General features: G+C 32.9%; 1 protein-coding gene across 2 annotated transcripts; it reads right to left on the reverse strand.

Annotated features, from left to right (window-relative positions):
* Positions 1-20: 20 nt before the first annotated feature.
* LOC148618978 (cadherin-99C-like) lies at positions 21-13925 on the reverse strand. Of its 2 annotated transcripts, XM_088578433.1 has the most exons (13): positions 13765-13925; positions 13334-13414; positions 12378-12574; positions 10868-10951; positions 10347-10436; positions 10022-10126; positions 5785-5907; positions 5396-5557; positions 5131-5242; positions 4047-4171; positions 3660-3770; positions 2679-2864; positions 21-289 (listed from the first exon to the last, which is right to left on the reverse strand). In XM_088578433.1, the coding sequence occupies exons 1-13, from the start codon at positions 13826-13828 to the stop codon at positions 245-247; spliced, it is 1485 nt and encodes a 494-aa protein (XP_088434559.1). In that variant the 5' UTR covers positions 13829-13925; the 3' UTR covers positions 21-244. The 2 variants fall into 2 exon arrangements, with proteins under 2 accessions (XP_088434559.1, XP_088434560.1); XM_088578434.1 differs by lacking the exon at positions 2679-2864.
* Between the last annotated feature and the right edge of the window lie 3907 nt (positions 13926-17832).

Below are 17832 nucleotides of genomic sequence, written 5' to 3' on the forward strand. Positions count from 1 at the left end.
GAAAGTTTGTGATTCGTGAGGCAGATCACAATATTTTATTACGCCTTAAAATGTACAAAAATCACAACAATGTACCAAATACATGTATAAGGTAAGAGTTTTTCAAAATGTTGTATAAATTGCCAAAAAAAAAAAAACGATACAAATAATCAGAAAGACGGTGGTAATTGTTACAGTCAATATGTATATGCATGCATACATTGAATAGAATAGAGCTGTTACTTTAACAAAGACACGTGCAAGTTTAAAGCTGTTCGGAGTATGCTCTGTTATCATGGGCTCCATTCATCTGAAAGACATTTTATAAAATCATCATCTCGTTGAAAATATATTGCATAAGAAGCTTTACCTACTTCCCCGTTGAAAAGCATAGAAATATGTATTAAAGGTGTGCTTTTATATAAACTATGGTTTATATTATATTGAAAACATCATTCTCAGAAGCACACAGCGGTAAACTTTTTCTGTGAATTAGAGTATATGCTATACCTCTTTTGTACACGAATATCATATACTAAAGATAGTCGTATCATATATGCCAGTTGAACCATGTATCACTATATTAAATGTATAGACAGAAATATATTTTGTGTTTTCACATTTACAAAACTGATTTCACACATTGTTAAAGAAATCGTCTTTAAATGAAGAAAAAATAATAGTATGATATTAAATGAATATCAATAAATAACTACATTCAAAATATGTTATATTTTATAGGACAGTTGTATTGAAAGAAAATAACACTGTTCCGTTGTTCAAGGCCTAGTTAGTTTCAGCTAGAGATTCTGAGAGCAATGGTTGATAGTAGCTTCATCTCTAGAATCAAAACAGGTAAAACAAGCATTCTGACAGTATTGCTGATGCAATACAGTGTCCCCTTTCGGCCTTTGAACTCATTGCCTTTATGAGATTTTTTTTATATATGTGAACTAACAATGGATGGTGTTATTTTTTAACAATCAAGAGAAAATAACTCTTGAACAGCAAAAGCAAATTCCATCAAAATCAAACCTGAGCTTCATTTTACAGTAGATAATAACATTTTTGCATTACAGAAAGCTGCATAAAGACATTCTCTTTCTATCACCTGGGAAGTTGAAAAAAAAACTTCGTTATTATGAATTAATGGGCAAATAACTCTAGAATGACAGCAGCAATTTGCATCAAAATGATGAAACAAAATTTTATGTAATTTTCTATGTCAAAGGGCCGTAAGTTCCTATAAAGTAGTTTGCCGCAATAATATTTAAATTTAATTTGTAACATGTCATAATAAGACTAGCTAACAAATATGAAATCAATTGGATGAGGCATTACAAAGAAAAGTCTGGAAAACATAAAATTTTATGAAATTTTCTATGTCCAAGGGACACAACTTCTGTAAAAAATCATTCAACCGTAACATCATTCGAACTTAACTTGTAACTTGCCATGATAAGACTATATGCCAAATATGAAATCAATTGGATGAGGCATTAAAAAAAAGTCCAGAAAACATAAAATTTCATGAAATTTTCTATGTCCAAGGGCCATAACTTCCGTAAAAATCATTCAACCGTAAGGTCATTCAAACTTAAGTTGTAACTTGTCATGATAAGAATATATCTCAAATATGAAATCAATTGGATGAAGCATTACAAAAAAAGTCCAAAAAACATAAAATTTCATGAAATGTTCTATGTCCAAGGCCATAACTTCTGTAAAATTCCTTCAACCATAATATCATTCGAACATAACTTGTAACTTGTCATGATAAGACTTTATACAAAATATGAAATCAATTGGATGAGGCATACACAAAAAAAAGTCCGGAAAACCAAGTGTGACTGACGGACTGACAGACTGACAGACTGACTGACAGACTGACGGACAGACGGACGGACGGACGGACGGAGTGCAAACCTAAGTACCCTTCGGCATTTGCCGAAAGGGGACAATAAATGCTTACAAGACACAGATACAAAGAGCAATAGCTAAGCTACAAAATATTGTTCGAAACTTACCTATCAAATCACACAATGAGTGGCATTTTTGTAACATGACTTTTTGTAGGTTTAAAATGGTCTGGAGCTGGCATGTCAGTTAACTACTAGTAGTCCTTAGTTTGTTAATTTTTGTAATTGTATATTAGGTTTCTTTATTTCCGTTGTAACAAAGGACTCAGACCTTTTTTGAAATGAGTTTTAGGTGTGTTTAATTGTGTAATATTTTTCCACAGTGGTCAGATTTTAAAGGGGAGGGTTGTGATCACGCCAAAGAACTTTAACCCCGCCGATATTTTTTGCGCCTGTCCGAAGTCATGAATTTCTGGCCTCTATATAACTTGTTTCGTTTTCACCTTTAGTTTATTTGAGTACATAGGAGCAACTCTTTCGCTGTATCTGTGTATGATGATGTTTTGGGCTAGCTGCAGCCTTCCGTGTGGTATGAGGATTTCCTCGTCGGTCGTTTTGTTCTGACATTTTCATCCCGGTGTGGGTTTTGTCTCTTTGACATATATACAATATTTATTCTCGTATATATTGTATTTATTCATATTTGTTGATCAATAATGCTCTTTGGGCGAACGGACGCGCAGTGTCGGCGATCCGAATCTTGACATTTCTAGGTCCCTGTACAGAGTTAGTAATCTGGATGGAGCAAAAATTCTACGTGCAAAAATCAAAAAAATATACCGGGGTGAGTGGTGCTTTCTCGAAATCAAGATGTCTCCTCCTGAACATACACGCCAGAGCAACAGCTAGGCAGACGACAATAGTCAAGGTAACTGCTACCACAACAATAAGGGCAACTGTCGTCTGTGAAAACTCTTGAGTTGATGAATTTTCTCCTCGTTTCTCGTTGGTAAGCGGTGCTGTTGTCTGGAAGTATGTCGAGGAATATTTGTAATATTGCTACCTCAAATTTCCCCCAAAAACCTATGTCAAAAATATTCCTTTTCTTTCTTGTAATGACATATAAAAAGATGAAAATTGTATAAGGACTGGTATAATTTTCCCAGAAAAATGAGTAAACGATATCAATAGACCATTTCTTAAATCAACACACAAAAAAAAAACAATAATAAAAAACAACAAACAAATAAATAATAAAAAAGAAAGAATGGAGAAAAATACAGGTACCAAAATAAAAAAAAAATGAAACAGAACAATTCGGAATGAAGCTCGAACTAAAAAATTCCGTTTTATGGAATTGTGGTTCAACTATCTGGTCATGCATAGTCAAAATAGTGAGAAAAAGCTCTATAAATAGTTATGTTTGTCGGTTTTGTTTTGTTTTGTTTTTTTGTTTATTTTTTTATATAAAAAAGTTAATACTATATTTTCATAAAAAAAAAAACACCTGGTGTACTATTTTGTGTTGTTTTGTATATGTATAGTTGTCCATACGTGAAAACAGTAAACGTTAATGATTTTGATGGAGCTTAATTTAGAGCAAGAATGTCAAAAATGCTTTTTCAAAGACTATTACAGCTAAATCGTGTATTTCTTCCCATTCCAACCCTTTAAAACTTCGCATTTACGATAATAATAGTGGTGGAGTTCGGCTTTTGAATTCGGTATATATTTGGTCAGTATCCTGGAAAAAAATGGCTTAAAGTGTTGCTTAAAAAAACCAACAATACAACATAAAACAATATTATAGTCTGTACACACCCCTATAGAAGCTTGTGTTGTGGTTGTTTGTTGGTTACTTCCGGTAGATTTCTGTCCTTTAAGTTTGACCATTGCTATTTCAAAGTGTCTTTCTGGTGATATTTCCTCCGCCTATAAAAATAAAGCATTCTAATGACACAATCAGGTTTGGTTTGAAAAGTTTACCTTAAATTTCTAATCACAACAATAAGGAAGTATAAAATATTGTTTTAACGTGCTCGTTTGAATGGTTTTATAACAACATATAACTTGCTTGAAATAGCCAAGCTCAAAATGTAAAATATAAGATTGGGTTCTCCGGTTATTTTATGAGAATCACAAGAATCAGATGTACATTAGTTTATTAACAGAAATGCATAGTAAGTTAATATAAGCTAAATAATGTACCTTCAACAGTATCTCAAGTTCTTCTGGATATTCCAGGGTTTTTGTTTGTTTGAGTATGGCTTGGAAATATCTGCTTTCTTTTCTCGTTTCAACAATAAAGTAGCTTTCATACCCAGTAGGACGAGCTGTGTGCAATACAAACCAGAAACATGTGTTTATATTTCGTTTTCATTCAAAATCAAACTCCCTGTTACATATGGGAGTCTTGTTCCACTTATGATCTAAGGGGATTTAAAAAAAAAGACAATTGATCTTTAATTGATATAGATGCTGTTTATACCTCTTTATGTTAGAGAGGTTGTGTTGTTGTTTTATAGGAATCATGTAGTAGATTAAACATGGTCACTTTATACCAACAGATTGTTAGAATAAAAACCAGATTCGCCATAACTGTAGAATTACGTAATGTTTTCAATTAATAAGCCTAGGTATAGTTAACTCTGTCGAAAGGAAGTTTTTTTTTTTAATATTGAACAAATCTTAACTGCAGAACTGTAGATCTCAGTTTCTGGAACCAGAAACCACCTGAGCGTACAAGTATTACAAGATTAATTGTTTTTATATTCCTCGAGTGAATAAAATATACTCTAGATTACACAACTGCAAAAATCTTAAATTTTAAAGTTTTACTATCCATGTGATTCAAGTACATTACACATCTAATGAATTTTGCCCGACACTTTCATTTGACTCTTTTATTTATGTACATACATATATATTTAAACAAAAGGTATTTATGAAAAATATAAAATGGTAATTTTCAACAACAAAAAATGGAGATCATTTCGTAATTCGGTTATCGAATTCTTTTAAATAATATACTGAATTGATATAATTGAAATACATGTCTATGCGATACGAACCAAAATCTGGCGAGTGCGAAAAGATGCGTGAAGCGTTAGTATTATGTAATAATCATGTGAATAGCACAGTAATGTCTTCTGTATCAAGATCTTTTATTACCAAGAAAGTAAAAATCTGTGTCCCCTTAACTCATTACTGAATACACCCTACTGCATTATATACTTCAAAAGGCCACGCGAGGTACCTGAACGTCTATAAAATCTTAAACACTTCTACTTACTTGCAGCAATGGAAAAGGTCACATCAGAAGGAACACCATCAGTGTCCTTAGCTATCATATTCACGTCATTACCGCTACCATCTGGGATTCCACGTACACGGATTTCATTGTTCTGTAAACAAATAAGTCTATAATCAGATTTAGTAATTTCATTTTGTAAAAGTATACTACAGTGAAATTGCGTAAAAACAAATCAAAATTAAGTTTTGAAAATGTCCGATTTTACAGCATATGTTGCAGGGAATAAGGGAAGTTTTCAACTTACAATAACTATACTGTTGAAATTGGCTGTATATCTGGGTAATATACAATGTAATCTGTGTTGGAGACATCCACTGTACATGAAAGCTGGTTTGTTGTCATTTCCATCTATTATGTTAATTTTGACATCAGTGTAAGCCGACATTTTGTGGTCTGGACCGCCATCCTTTGAGATGAAATTAAAAATAAATGTGAGGCAATTTGTGGAACTGTAATATCTTTCTGTATAAACTTTTCTTCAATAGCACAACAGACAAATACAAGTAGCAGCATAATCAATGTTATCTGAAAAAAAAATGGGATTGAACAGAACAGAACAAGAAAAGGAAATATCAATGACAGGAAAGTCACGCTAGAATTTTTAGTAGTACCCTAACGAAGTCATGTACTCACCTCCACTAAAACACGGATTGTATAATACATGTGGCCATTACCCAGACTCTCGAAATCTAGTATTGATTTGATTGTGATGTCACCATTCAGTGGGTCTATGCTGAACAAACCACTTCCACCATTCTGTAAGTGGTATTTTTATATCAGTTTTGATAATAGTTTTCAGATAGAAAATGTACTCTACAAACACACAAGTTAAAAAGATGAAATTAATGTAAATTTAATTGAACCGAACTAGCATAGGACTGTATATAGTCATTAGAATCTCGGCAAATGTACTCGTACGTCCATGTTTTGGATAGCGATCATGTAGATCATAAGTATTTGTCGTTGCATGAAAACTTAAATTCGTACTTAAATTGAAATGCATCTTCTATATCAAACGAACAATGTTGATACAACCAGTAACCACAATCAGTATGATATGAAAGGGTTCTAATTTAAAGTACAATATATCACAAAAAGTAAGTTGGTACTAAAGTCGAAGAACAAAACGATGTACTTGGCTATAACGGATGACTGATATGCGTGAACTTATAACTCCCGAAAGATTGAAATATATTACAAACGATTACATATTTTAATTGATTATATATACTCAGTAAATAGATATTTGTTGTATATAGTTAATATTGTTTCTTTTTAAAATATGTTGGTTTGACACACACTTTTAACATTTAATGCCTGAATGTGTCTTTGTAAAAATATTTCTACTCATTTACCACAGACACTGAAGGGGTCTTAAACAAAACCGCCCATGTCGGTTTCAGCGGTTAACTTATATTGGCCGGATGACGCAGATACATGCATTGTACGAAGAGTGTGTAGGAAATGAAGCATTTAAAATAAATACAAATTTATTAACATTTCACGTTTGAAGAGCAGCCAAACGGAAATAAAGACAGGCCTCCGTGGCGAGGAACTCTTTACACATTTTATGGAACATACGCGTTTTAAATTAACATCAGCGCATTAAACAGATAGACAAAAGGGCAAATTATTTCCAGCGATAGATATGGTAAGTGTGACATTGTAACGAACGATGCCCAATTATGTGTCCCTTCAAACTACAGGTTAATAACTGCATATCCTCTTAGCCTATGTAGATCATGATCGATTCAGATACTTTAGCATACAGGTATTAACATTGGTCAGGGTCCATCCATTCAGACTAGGTTGTTAGGGGGTCGATAGAACAATGTCCAACGAAATGATGGCATTGGAATACAATAAGATATACTATTCAACCAATTTTGAGAGATATCAGAATTTAATTCGCTTGTTCACTGAACCATTAATGCCAGCTGACGACGTGTTGCAGACGCATCGGAATGTTAAATGTCGGTCCTAGCTGTGTCAAGTTACGTGACACTGAATAGAAGATGAATGACTTCGAGATGTCGTTTATCATTATGTTACAATAAAGATGTTTTGCATCCTTGATTCGAACAAAGGTAAATTGTGTAAATGTATGCAGCAAGAAAATCATAATAACATTTATAATGTATGGCTTATGTTTATCATTTCGCAACACAATTAAACTTCTGGCATCGCTATAAATTCAGAATATTTGATTAAAGGAATAAAATATTTTATGTATTATTGCATAATTTGCATGACAGAAATCGTATAGATTGTGGATGTATAGATGACACTACATTTTTGCACCTCCCTAGCTGCCTTGCTGGGTCTAATATTCATAGACGGTCTATATACATGCCCCTGAATGGTAGACAGTGAAATTTATGGTGTAAAAGTCGAGGATATTTTTTTTCGTTCGTTTTCTTCACTAAATTATGAACATTGTCCGTTCTGAAGGAAGTTACTTCTGAATAGCAGTTTAGGACGTTTGCGTCAGGTATAATCCACGACTTCGATATGATTCTTATATGCCTTACATGTAAATTTTATATAGATAAATGTCAATCAATCAAACAATTAAAGAGTTGTAAAATATACAGCGGGAACGTTTTTTTTTTTTTTAAATATCCAATTTACCTCGAAACTACTTTGTAAAAGAAATAGACGGATTAACGTGTCTGGTATAAGATGTCTATTGACATGGCGTAAGAGACAGGGCAAAATAATATCAGAATCCTTTCTAATAATTTTGATCATGACAAACACAGGTATAGCTTATGATTTTACTGTTCCACAAAATTTCAATAAAAATATCATAAATTTATGCAAGACCACCCAAATGACTTCCACTTTTGAATGTTCATTTTTTTAAATTTTTCATCGTCGTGTAAAAGCGTTGACAGTAGCACATTATGAGCGTGCTAGCGCTTCATGTCCAAAATGTGCGTCCGGCCACCGCTTTTACATGCCCATGAAACATCAAAAATGAAACTTATTTTATTTCTATAATATTTTAGATATACTTAGAAAAAAGGCAATACACAAGGATTGATAAAAGTAGTTAACTTAATTTTGGGTGTGGCCTATCTAATTTTAATGATGTAATTTATATCAAAAGAGATCCAAAGTGAAAGTAAGATAACGCAACCCTCAAACAGAGACACCAAAATAAAATACTAGATAAAAAACATGTAATTTCGTTCATTTGCATCTGTTTATCTGTTATTTGTATCATGATACTTGCATGTGCAGATGTTTTCATGTACGAGTACTTTCTTTATGCCATGATGTCAACTTATCTACTTATTTTATTTTTGTCTAAATATTAGAAAATTTCGTGCGTGTATGCAGAATTACATAATCAGGAGAAAGTATTGAAAATTGGTCCTCCAAAACTGTCATTTTCACATTTAAAGAATTTGAATTTTTTTCCTTTCTAAAATGTATTTACCCTTTAAACAGATTTGATTAAAACTGTTCCAATTTATTGAAGAAGTAAATACATTTTTCTCTCGTTATTTTGACTCTTTCGCTTCACCGAGTATACTTGCATTTATATGGATATATCGTCCTTGATAATATAATGTCTCTTGTCCAATTGAAATTCATTAACAACATATTACTTCAACGGTTTTAATAATTCGTTGGTGCGTAAGTATCCGATACTGTATGTACATAGGAAAACTTTCAACATATGTTTTCCACATGTTTGAAAAATATCTGCTCATATGTTATATAGAACACTTTTATTCAGTCAGAATTTGGTTTAACGTAACGGTTTTGGAGATATATGCAAAAAAAAAACTGCTGTCTGACGCCTGTTATATTTTTTGTAACGGCCGCCATAAGGAAGGTCTAAAACGCGGAATGGCTTTTGCCACTTTCTAAAGTCATATCTTTAAAAATACTATATACCTAGGATCAAAATCTAAACGGATTCAAAAAGTAGTGATAATATCTATCTACTCACGTAACAATTATAAGAACATAATGTTATGATCTTAATTTCATTAAAATTCATAAGCCTCGGTCAATAACCATTTATATATCCTAAAAGACAATTCTATTTCCTATCTGTTGATATAAAATAGTTTACAGAATCATTGGTGAAAACTTCAATCTTGACTGGAAGGGTGCCTTGTCAGAGCATGGCGTCGGCAAAATTTTGACGTTAATCTTAATTTTCACAACTTTATAAAAGCTCCGGTCAATAACCATTTACATGTTGTGAAATACACTTTTATGTCATATCTGTCGTTACACTCGACATTTCATAGCACAAAACATTCTTCAAGGGAAATCAAACGCAGCCATCTTAACCTATACGTACTAAAAATATATCATTTCATTCAAAAGAAGGACTAAAATCATTTATTTCAACTCAGTTATTTGTATTAGTCCTGTGATCACTACTGCGCAATGGCAATTTAATATTTATACTTATATTTATTAAAGTTTAAAACATGAAATGATGTGAAGATGGTTAAAAATTTGCTTAATTAAGGATTTCGATACAAAGTGTTGTCTGGAATCGTGACCCTATAACAAGGAAGAAAATTCGATTTACATGGGATATTCCATCGTCGGAAACCCACGGCGACGATTACTCTTACAACGTAAAAGGTTGGAATTCCGTTTCTCCATACCCCAACATTAGGATGCCACCAAGTCAGAAAATAGCTTGCCAGACAACTTCTAGTACTGCTGGAGTATGTGACGAGGCTTAGTCAACCGTGGGCTTCCGAAGATGGGCCCATTGGGGGTATTCGTTTTTACTGTTATTGCGTGTAAATTTATTGGTTATCAAAGCCGTTGCCTTTTATATAATGATGGTCGCAAAGGTTAAGTGTATTTGTAATATATTTGTTATATTTACCAAAACACCGATGTCTTTCACTATAGTATAGGTAATGTTTCCATCAAGATTGGAGTCTTTATCGATGGCAGATACTGTAAGTACTGTATTCCCAATTGGTGTCATCTACAGTAAATATCATATTTAGTATGTACTTAAACACTACTGATATTTTTACTCTAGTAACGGATTTTTAGTCACATATACTTTTGTTAGTTAATCATACTTTTGTAAATTTGATAGTGTTTAGAGAAAATGAATTGTCAAAATATTAGTATTTCCAATGTAAATACTGCATATTGTAAGAAAACGAAAAGACTAGGTATGTTTTATTAAAATGACTTGCCTCTCCAATGGTTACTTCGTATGGAGCACCAGTAAATTCCGGTGGGTTGTCGTTCTTGTCCTTGATCATAACACTTACATCATAAAATATCTATGAATTAAATATGTATAATTAATATCATACATGCCCTTGCATTTTTTTTTCATTTGAAATTATGTATTATGTATTTTGTTGTGTTATTTGCTATATCTTATTCCGGTTTAACATTTAACGATGTTAATACAATTATTTGTCGCGGAGACTTGAGGTGAAACTTTCTAAGAAACACATTATGAATATAACGAATTGAACCAATGGTTAACAGTATTGGTATTTTATAAACATAATGTAATGTATCTTTGTGTGGGTTTGTGCTATTTTTAAGGGTTTACGTTCTTACTAGAAATTCTTAATTATAAAAATTGGACAGAGATTCGGATACTATTCATATGGATAGGATTCGTGAATTTCTAACCAAGATAGCAGCCTGTCGTTTGGATATGTTGATGTCAGTTAGAGCACAATACACAAACATATCTCACCTTTACCGAGCTATTAGATATGGGAGAACATTTCAATGTAAATGTGATCACATTCATATCATCGTCAAGCGATTCTGTTGGACCCTATTGAAATATATAACATGATATTTTTATTACCCTGCACTGCACGTCCTATGGGGTAATGACATTTTCAAAAAGTGGAAAAGACGAGATTTCATAAAGTACTTAGACGTTCGTAATTAGCATATTAAAAAAAAACCACACAAACAAGTAATACAACTTTCACAATAGGGCTTGAATAGTAAATCAATATCCGGATTGGAAACAACCACAAGCGCTTGGGTCTCTATATGTATATGGAGAGGTGAGTAAAACTGACACTTTCATGTATACTTGGGACCTAACTTTCCCAAGTAGATACATAGTTATAAAAAAACAGCTTAAAAATATCTTTGATTATTCTTGATTTTAAAAGCATATCAGGAAAGAAGTAACTTCGTGATTACTACTAATTTTAATATGCTAGTTAGTTATAAAAAATGTTACAAGACCAAGATAATTTAGATGTCTAAAAAGGTAATACCTCACAAAATAGTGGTTGTAACTGCTACATTTGCTATCAATTTTACACATTGTGGGAGTGAAAAGCGCAAAATTTGAATTATCGGTATGCTTTGAGATAAACGATACTACAGATACTGTAAAGTCAACATATCTTGACCTACACTTAGAGATCGATGGTCAAGAAAAACTATTGACCAAACTATATGACAAACGCAATGACGCCTCATTCAGTATTATTTAACGTTCCTTTCATCTGTGGCAACATCCCTTCAGCACGTACATATATATAGTTTTTATGTCACGACTCATACGTTATGCCATTGCTTGCCGTAACTACACAGACTTTTGTATCGCGCCAGACTTCTTACCATTAGGCTCCTTGAACAGGGTTATGTTGCTTACAAGATTGAAGTCATCACTACAGAAGTTTTATGGTCGTCATCGTGAACTCGTGGATCGTTACGGTGTATCTATCTGCACCATGAAAACTGTTCGACATGTCATAGTTTTTCTTTCCTTTTCCGTCTACCCTGGACTTGACCTTTTATGAGCAACTCGGCGGGTGTTTCTAGGAAAGCAGAGGACGCTTACCCTACTGTTGCGCCTGGTCCATGCTCCCAGATTTTAGTGGGGTCCAAGTTGTTCATTTACTTTTGTTACTTTGTATGTATTATTATTGTTATTTTATTCTCTTGTTGTGCGTATCTGTTTTCTATGTCTGGTAATTGTCCCTGGATTACATTCTTTTGATTTCCCTGGATTCTTGGTTCCCTTGATTACTCTATCTACTTGCAAGGATAAATAAAGCACATATTCCACACATATATAGACCAGACTGAATTATCATTTGCAGGTAAACAGTTTAAAAAAGAATCTGGGGAAACACTTTAAACGAAGATTTATATCTTAAGAGTAACCCAAAAAGGGGGTATGACTGTATTTTTTTCGAATTGCAGTGAAAAGAAGGCACCCCAGAGTATCTTACATCTCTATCCAGTGGTTTAACAAGCCTGGCTATTGACTTTCCATCCACATTTTCAAACGTGAATATTTCTGCAGGGTTTGTAATGATGAAATCCTGTTGTGGTTCTAAGTTGATTCCATTGGGTGAGTTATTATCCAAGACACCATTAATTCTTAACTCTCCTTGGTACATTGCATCATGAGGATATAAAAGTAAATCTGAAAAAAAATTATGTCTATTTCAGACGATATGTCCTTGAGCTGTTTGTTTTAAATGTCTAGTTTTTGGTATATCCGTATTGGTCTTTATTGATTGAACTGAAGTACATTTGGCTTTGAAAAGAAAATAAGTGCATTTCTAACCAGTGGTATTTAAGGAATGTCCCTTGATGCGAATCCACAAAATTGCATATGATTTTAAAGATTTTCTTTTGAAGTTAACAATTACTTGTTTTGATCAAATGTAAATAAAGTTTGAATCATTTCATTTCGTGTATCCATGATACACTTGCATGAATTGTCATCAGATTTAATTTTTCACACATGCATGGATCCACGAATGTCTGTTTGATACTTAATGATTTGTAAAAAGTATACACTGTTTGAAAAAAAAATCCTAGAAATCAACAGATGATTTGCACTTGCAGCCATGCAATATCGATGGACCAAAAAGGAACGCAGTTTTGAAAGTAAAGTGGCATTCGAAACTGAAGAATATATTTTAACAGATACTTTGACCAATAAGCCAATGACAAGAATGCCAGCACTCTGTACAGTTGAAATGAGTTTCGTTTTCTGTCATCGTCATCGTGTTTCAGTGCATATATTTTCATAGAAAAGTTTGTCAGAGCAAAGACATTTTTTAAAGAATAAATTAACAGAAAAAACTTCATGATTTTCGGAATAAGTCGGTTGTCATTGGTATGCAGGTTATTTAATACGGCTCATTAAAGATGTTCTTTCATTCATTTTACCCACCCTTTTCCGATGCTTCATAAACTGTAAGGTAAAGTACGGGCTTGACAGGTTTCCATTCTCCTGGGTCCACTGGACTACATGCTGCTTGGAAAGATAAGTAAAGATAACTTGTATCTGAATTGATTTTTAAAATTTAAACATATTCGACATAACCCCACGAATTCAATAAATTTCATCCAGAAATGGTGGAAGGTGGAGTAGACAAACATTTGCCTATATTTCGATAAATTTACAATTTTTTCGCATAATGGGGATGGGGGTCCAACCCCGGGCCCGGAACCCGACCCTCGATTCGCCACTTCATTTCACTAAACAGAGGTATTGGGAGGTAATATAAATCAGTAGGGACGACCTCATAACGAACATTTTTGTAACCTTCTATCAAAGTCTGGTAAAACACAAACCCTGTCTGAAAATAAAACAAAACTTACGTTCTTGGGAAAAAGTGACAGAAACTATCCCAGTAAATAGTAGCGTGAATAGCGTTCTTCTCATTGTGCTTCCTTGTACGGCGTGGTGGTGAACAGTAAAATATGCTTCTATCGGAGAATGTTTTTAACTTATGAAAAAGGAAGTCGGTTATGTTTTAGGGATCGGTCTTACTTTGTATCCGGGATCAATTCTGGACGAATAGGTAGTTCTGAATTTTGGACCAGGAAGATATCTCACACATCCATCCAATTCAACCGATAACATTATACCAATGAGTTCTAAGAGTTTGTTTTATTGATTTACAAAAAACAAACAAAAAACAAAAAACAAAAACAAAACAATACAAACAAACAAACAAACAAAATGCGCATACAAAAAAAGTAATTTAACTGAAATTGGGAATTATCTTAACCGGATTATATATTAACATATTACATATATGTTTTAAATGTAGTTAACGAAAAATTTAAGTTTAAAACGACTGCGGGTCATTTGTTGATGTATTTTTTGTGCGCCGATGTGCTTTGCGATACCATGTGTTTCGTTCGTCGAACCTTTGGTTTAGTTGTTTTTCGGAAAATCTATCTGTAATTGAAAATAAACGGCGGCTGCTATATACTTTGGTAATTTCCTCGGAATAAAGATTCATATATTTTTTTTTTGTTGTTATGTTTTTTTTTGTTTTTTGTTTTTTGTTTTTTTTTGTGAATTTATAAAATTAAGAAAGCACTGGTCATTGCTTTAAGATAACTGACTGACAGATACTTCAGTCCCTTGTCGGCATCGCTATTAGGGATCGTGAATAACAACTAATCAATGGGTCACACGGAAGGTCAGACATATTTTGTCTGTCAAAATGATGTTATATACACTATATTTTCCAATTATAGACTTCCAAAATTGCACAGTTTAAACATTCGCTAACAAAATAAGTATCATTCTGGTTATCAGGACGTTACATATTCATTCTTGAACCTATCATTTCAGGTTACAAGTTCTAAATGTCCATTTTTTCAGACCAATTCTCATTAATTAGACAAACTCACACTTTTATGATCATGAAGGATGGAGCGAAGTAATTTGTAGATCGTAAATATGATAGTGAACAAATTTCAAAACATTTTCTCACGCATTTTACTTATTTACAACAACTGATTACATTTTGTAAATGAATATAAACATGGCTATATAACTCTTAAAAAGTTTTATTGCTGTAACTAAGAGTAATCTTATCTTTACGAAAGTTCCTGAATGTTTAATTTATATTTTATTAAAAATTCTGTCTGTTTTCCTGTATTTCACCACATTATTATCTCTCAGACTAGTACTAATTGTGCTGGGCACCAATGCAGACCTTCCCCAAACATCCCCATTACCACGGGAGCTCCAAAAATCAGCTTCTACGGCTCCATGAATTAAAAATGTTTTTATGGTTGAAATTCTTAAATTTTCGACCGATAGCCATCTTGGAATGAGGCCATTTTTTATTTTTCAAAGTTGCTCTTGCGGTGAGCTATTTTCAAACCAAATGCTAAGTCTCTACAATTTTTCCTTATTGTTTTTCTATTATTTTGTTTTTGTCTTTAATTGGTGGCCATGTTGGATTTTTAATATGACATTGTAAAATAACTGATAGTGCCCGACTTCTGTGCCAAATTTGGTTCCACACTGTTCAGTTGTATCTGAGATCCTTCGAGGAGAAGGAAATAAAAAAAATATTTAGTAAAAATAATAATAATAATATAAGTAACAGAAGAAGAAGAAGAAGAAGAAACGGAACAAAAACAGTATGTTCCCGACTTCTTTTGTGGAAAACTGAGATAAAATATTACTAGTTTTATTAGTCCAAGGGGAAAACAATCATGTGAAATGTTAAGTGTACTTAGGTATAGTACAGTGTAATTTATGTTATGTTGTAAAGAAGGAGTTTTAAGTCTGATTACTTGTGCTTGATTAGTTGCCGCTTAAGTATTGACAATAAACGTATTAAGTACCAGTCCACACACAATTCAGACGCTATCGATGTTCAAGTGATTCACGGTCAAGAAAAAACTACCAAACAAACAATGCTTTTTCAGTCTAGATATGCTATACTTTCACATAACAACCTTTTCTGTATTCAGATTTGCAATTTTGAGAAAATCATACATTTATCTCCCAATAAAAGCAACCAAATGAAGCCAAATCAAGAACGATAACTCTTGCAAAGTGCGAATTTCATATACAATCTATATAATTTTTATAAAACTGAATTCGGTGGGTTTTTGACATGCATGAATCACCTTCTGTCTGACTTCTAGAAAGACTGCTACTTAAACAGAAGCCAAGGTATCGTTTGTAGTTAACCACTAAATCAAGTAAAAAGTTCACCAATTAAAAAAAATATTAACCACCTCCTTCATGATAATTGTAGGTATACATCGGTCATTTTTATACAGTTCATCAAAATAAAAACAAAAATGATGTTAGACAAAATATCTTTAATGTTATTCCTGGCAAAGAAAGAGACTGTTCTTCTAAAATTACCTGCAGATTTGAAAATCCTAATAAAATGTTTTCACTTCCATGCATAGGGCGAGGTGCTGTCTTTTGCAAATTATAACGAACTATTAATCAAAATCAAAGAAATAAAAGTACACCTTGTAAATGGGGATAATTTTGACATTCTTTCTTTGTTTATACAAGTTCCAGTTTTGCTATAATTGTTGTAAAAGTATAAAAAATAACTGAAAAACTCCATTGACTATCAAGTTGTAGTACTACTACTTGACTTATTTTCTAGTATGCCACCGACTTATTTTCTAGAATGTCGGTGGCATTTAATAATTAATTTTACAAAGTTCAAAATTAACGAATCCTACGTGACGTTATGTTAATATGTATATGATCTTCATTGTTTTTATCTCGGCATTGGTACGTAGACCTTGTTTTACTTTAACATTTGGTGATATATGTTCTCTAAATCATGTTGGACGTGTATTTATTGAAATGTTTTTTGAGTAAATAATGTGTGTTTATCAGTAGCTTTTGGACTTTGAACTAACTTACGGATAAAGTGAATACGAGGTAGATACAGCTTGTTTTTTTTTGTTAAAGTGTTTGTATCCTGTATCGATCTGAAGAGTTAAATCCGAATTCAACAGATTTTATTGCTGTTTTTTTTTTTTCACCACTGTCCTAGGTTAGGGGGGGGGGTTAAGCAATCATAAACTTGTTTAACCCCGCAACGTACTTTATGTGCCTGTCCCAAGCCAGAAAACTTGTCGTTGTTATTAATGTTTATTGTTATTCGTTGTACCTTTTTTTCCACTGATTAGGTCTATTTTCGTTGAAGACCGTGTGGTGATCTGTAGAAATTTAATTGTTCGTTGCAAGACTATGTAGAAAAGAACGGCCCCGATATCTATGACTATTCATTGCCAGTTGTTTAATCTGGTTCCTAAGTGGGCGACCATTAGATTTTTAGGGGGCCTGGCAGATTTTGAAAATAAATAATCTTTTCCTGATTATTTAGGAAATAAATAATCTGGCCTCATCATACCAGAAAATAAATAGTCTGACTGCAAATTCCTAGAAAATAAATATTCTGATCTTGGTTGGTTAATTGAAAATAAATATTCTGACCCCCTCAAAACCTTTAAAAAAATTTTCGCTGGCTACGCTCGCCATAGTTTCATAAATTAGAAAAGTATGTATGCTTAAATACTCCCCAAGTTTTATACAACACCCTAATAGTCTCCAGTGGCAATACTAAATACATACATAAATGATTGTACTAGGATAATGTGTAGTAGTCTATGGGCTGGGAGAGTCCACCGTGCACCACCCTTCACCAACCTCATGGTGATTTTAGGTACCTTTATACCTCCCATTACCGAATCAATTTGTCGCCAAAGTATATTCTCGGATTCTTTATCAGTGTATGCCTAATTTTGTACCCCACTATGTCAAAAAAACCAAGATTTTTGTGACTCAACTGTTTGAGCCTCAAAGTCTTCCTGGGACTGCACGTGTAAACAAACTAAACAAATATAGGTATCATCATATTGACCAATGTCTCAACTTTA

The sequence above is a fragment of the Perna viridis genome, chromosome 4, assembly GCF_037379345.1.
Source record: "Perna viridis isolate PV_CMFRI_1.1 ecotype Kerala chromosome 4, ASM3737934v1, whole genome shotgun sequence".
Classification (NCBI taxonomy): Eukaryota; Metazoa; Mollusca; class Bivalvia; order Mytilida; family Mytilidae; genus Perna; species Perna viridis.

Coding starts and splice junctions, on each gene's coding strand:
- LOC148618978 (XM_088578433.1), bottom strand. CDS start 13,828: ATGAGAAGAACGCTATTCACGCTACTATTTACTGGGATAGTTTCTGTC. Junction 13,415..13,764: donor TGTCACTTTTTCCCAAGAAC/GTAAGTTTTGTT, acceptor CTTTCCAAGCAG/CATGTAGTCCAGTGGACCCA. Junction 2,865..3,659: donor CAACACAAGCTTCTATAGGG/GTGTGTACAGAC, acceptor ACATACTTCCAG/ACAACAGCACCGCTTACCAA.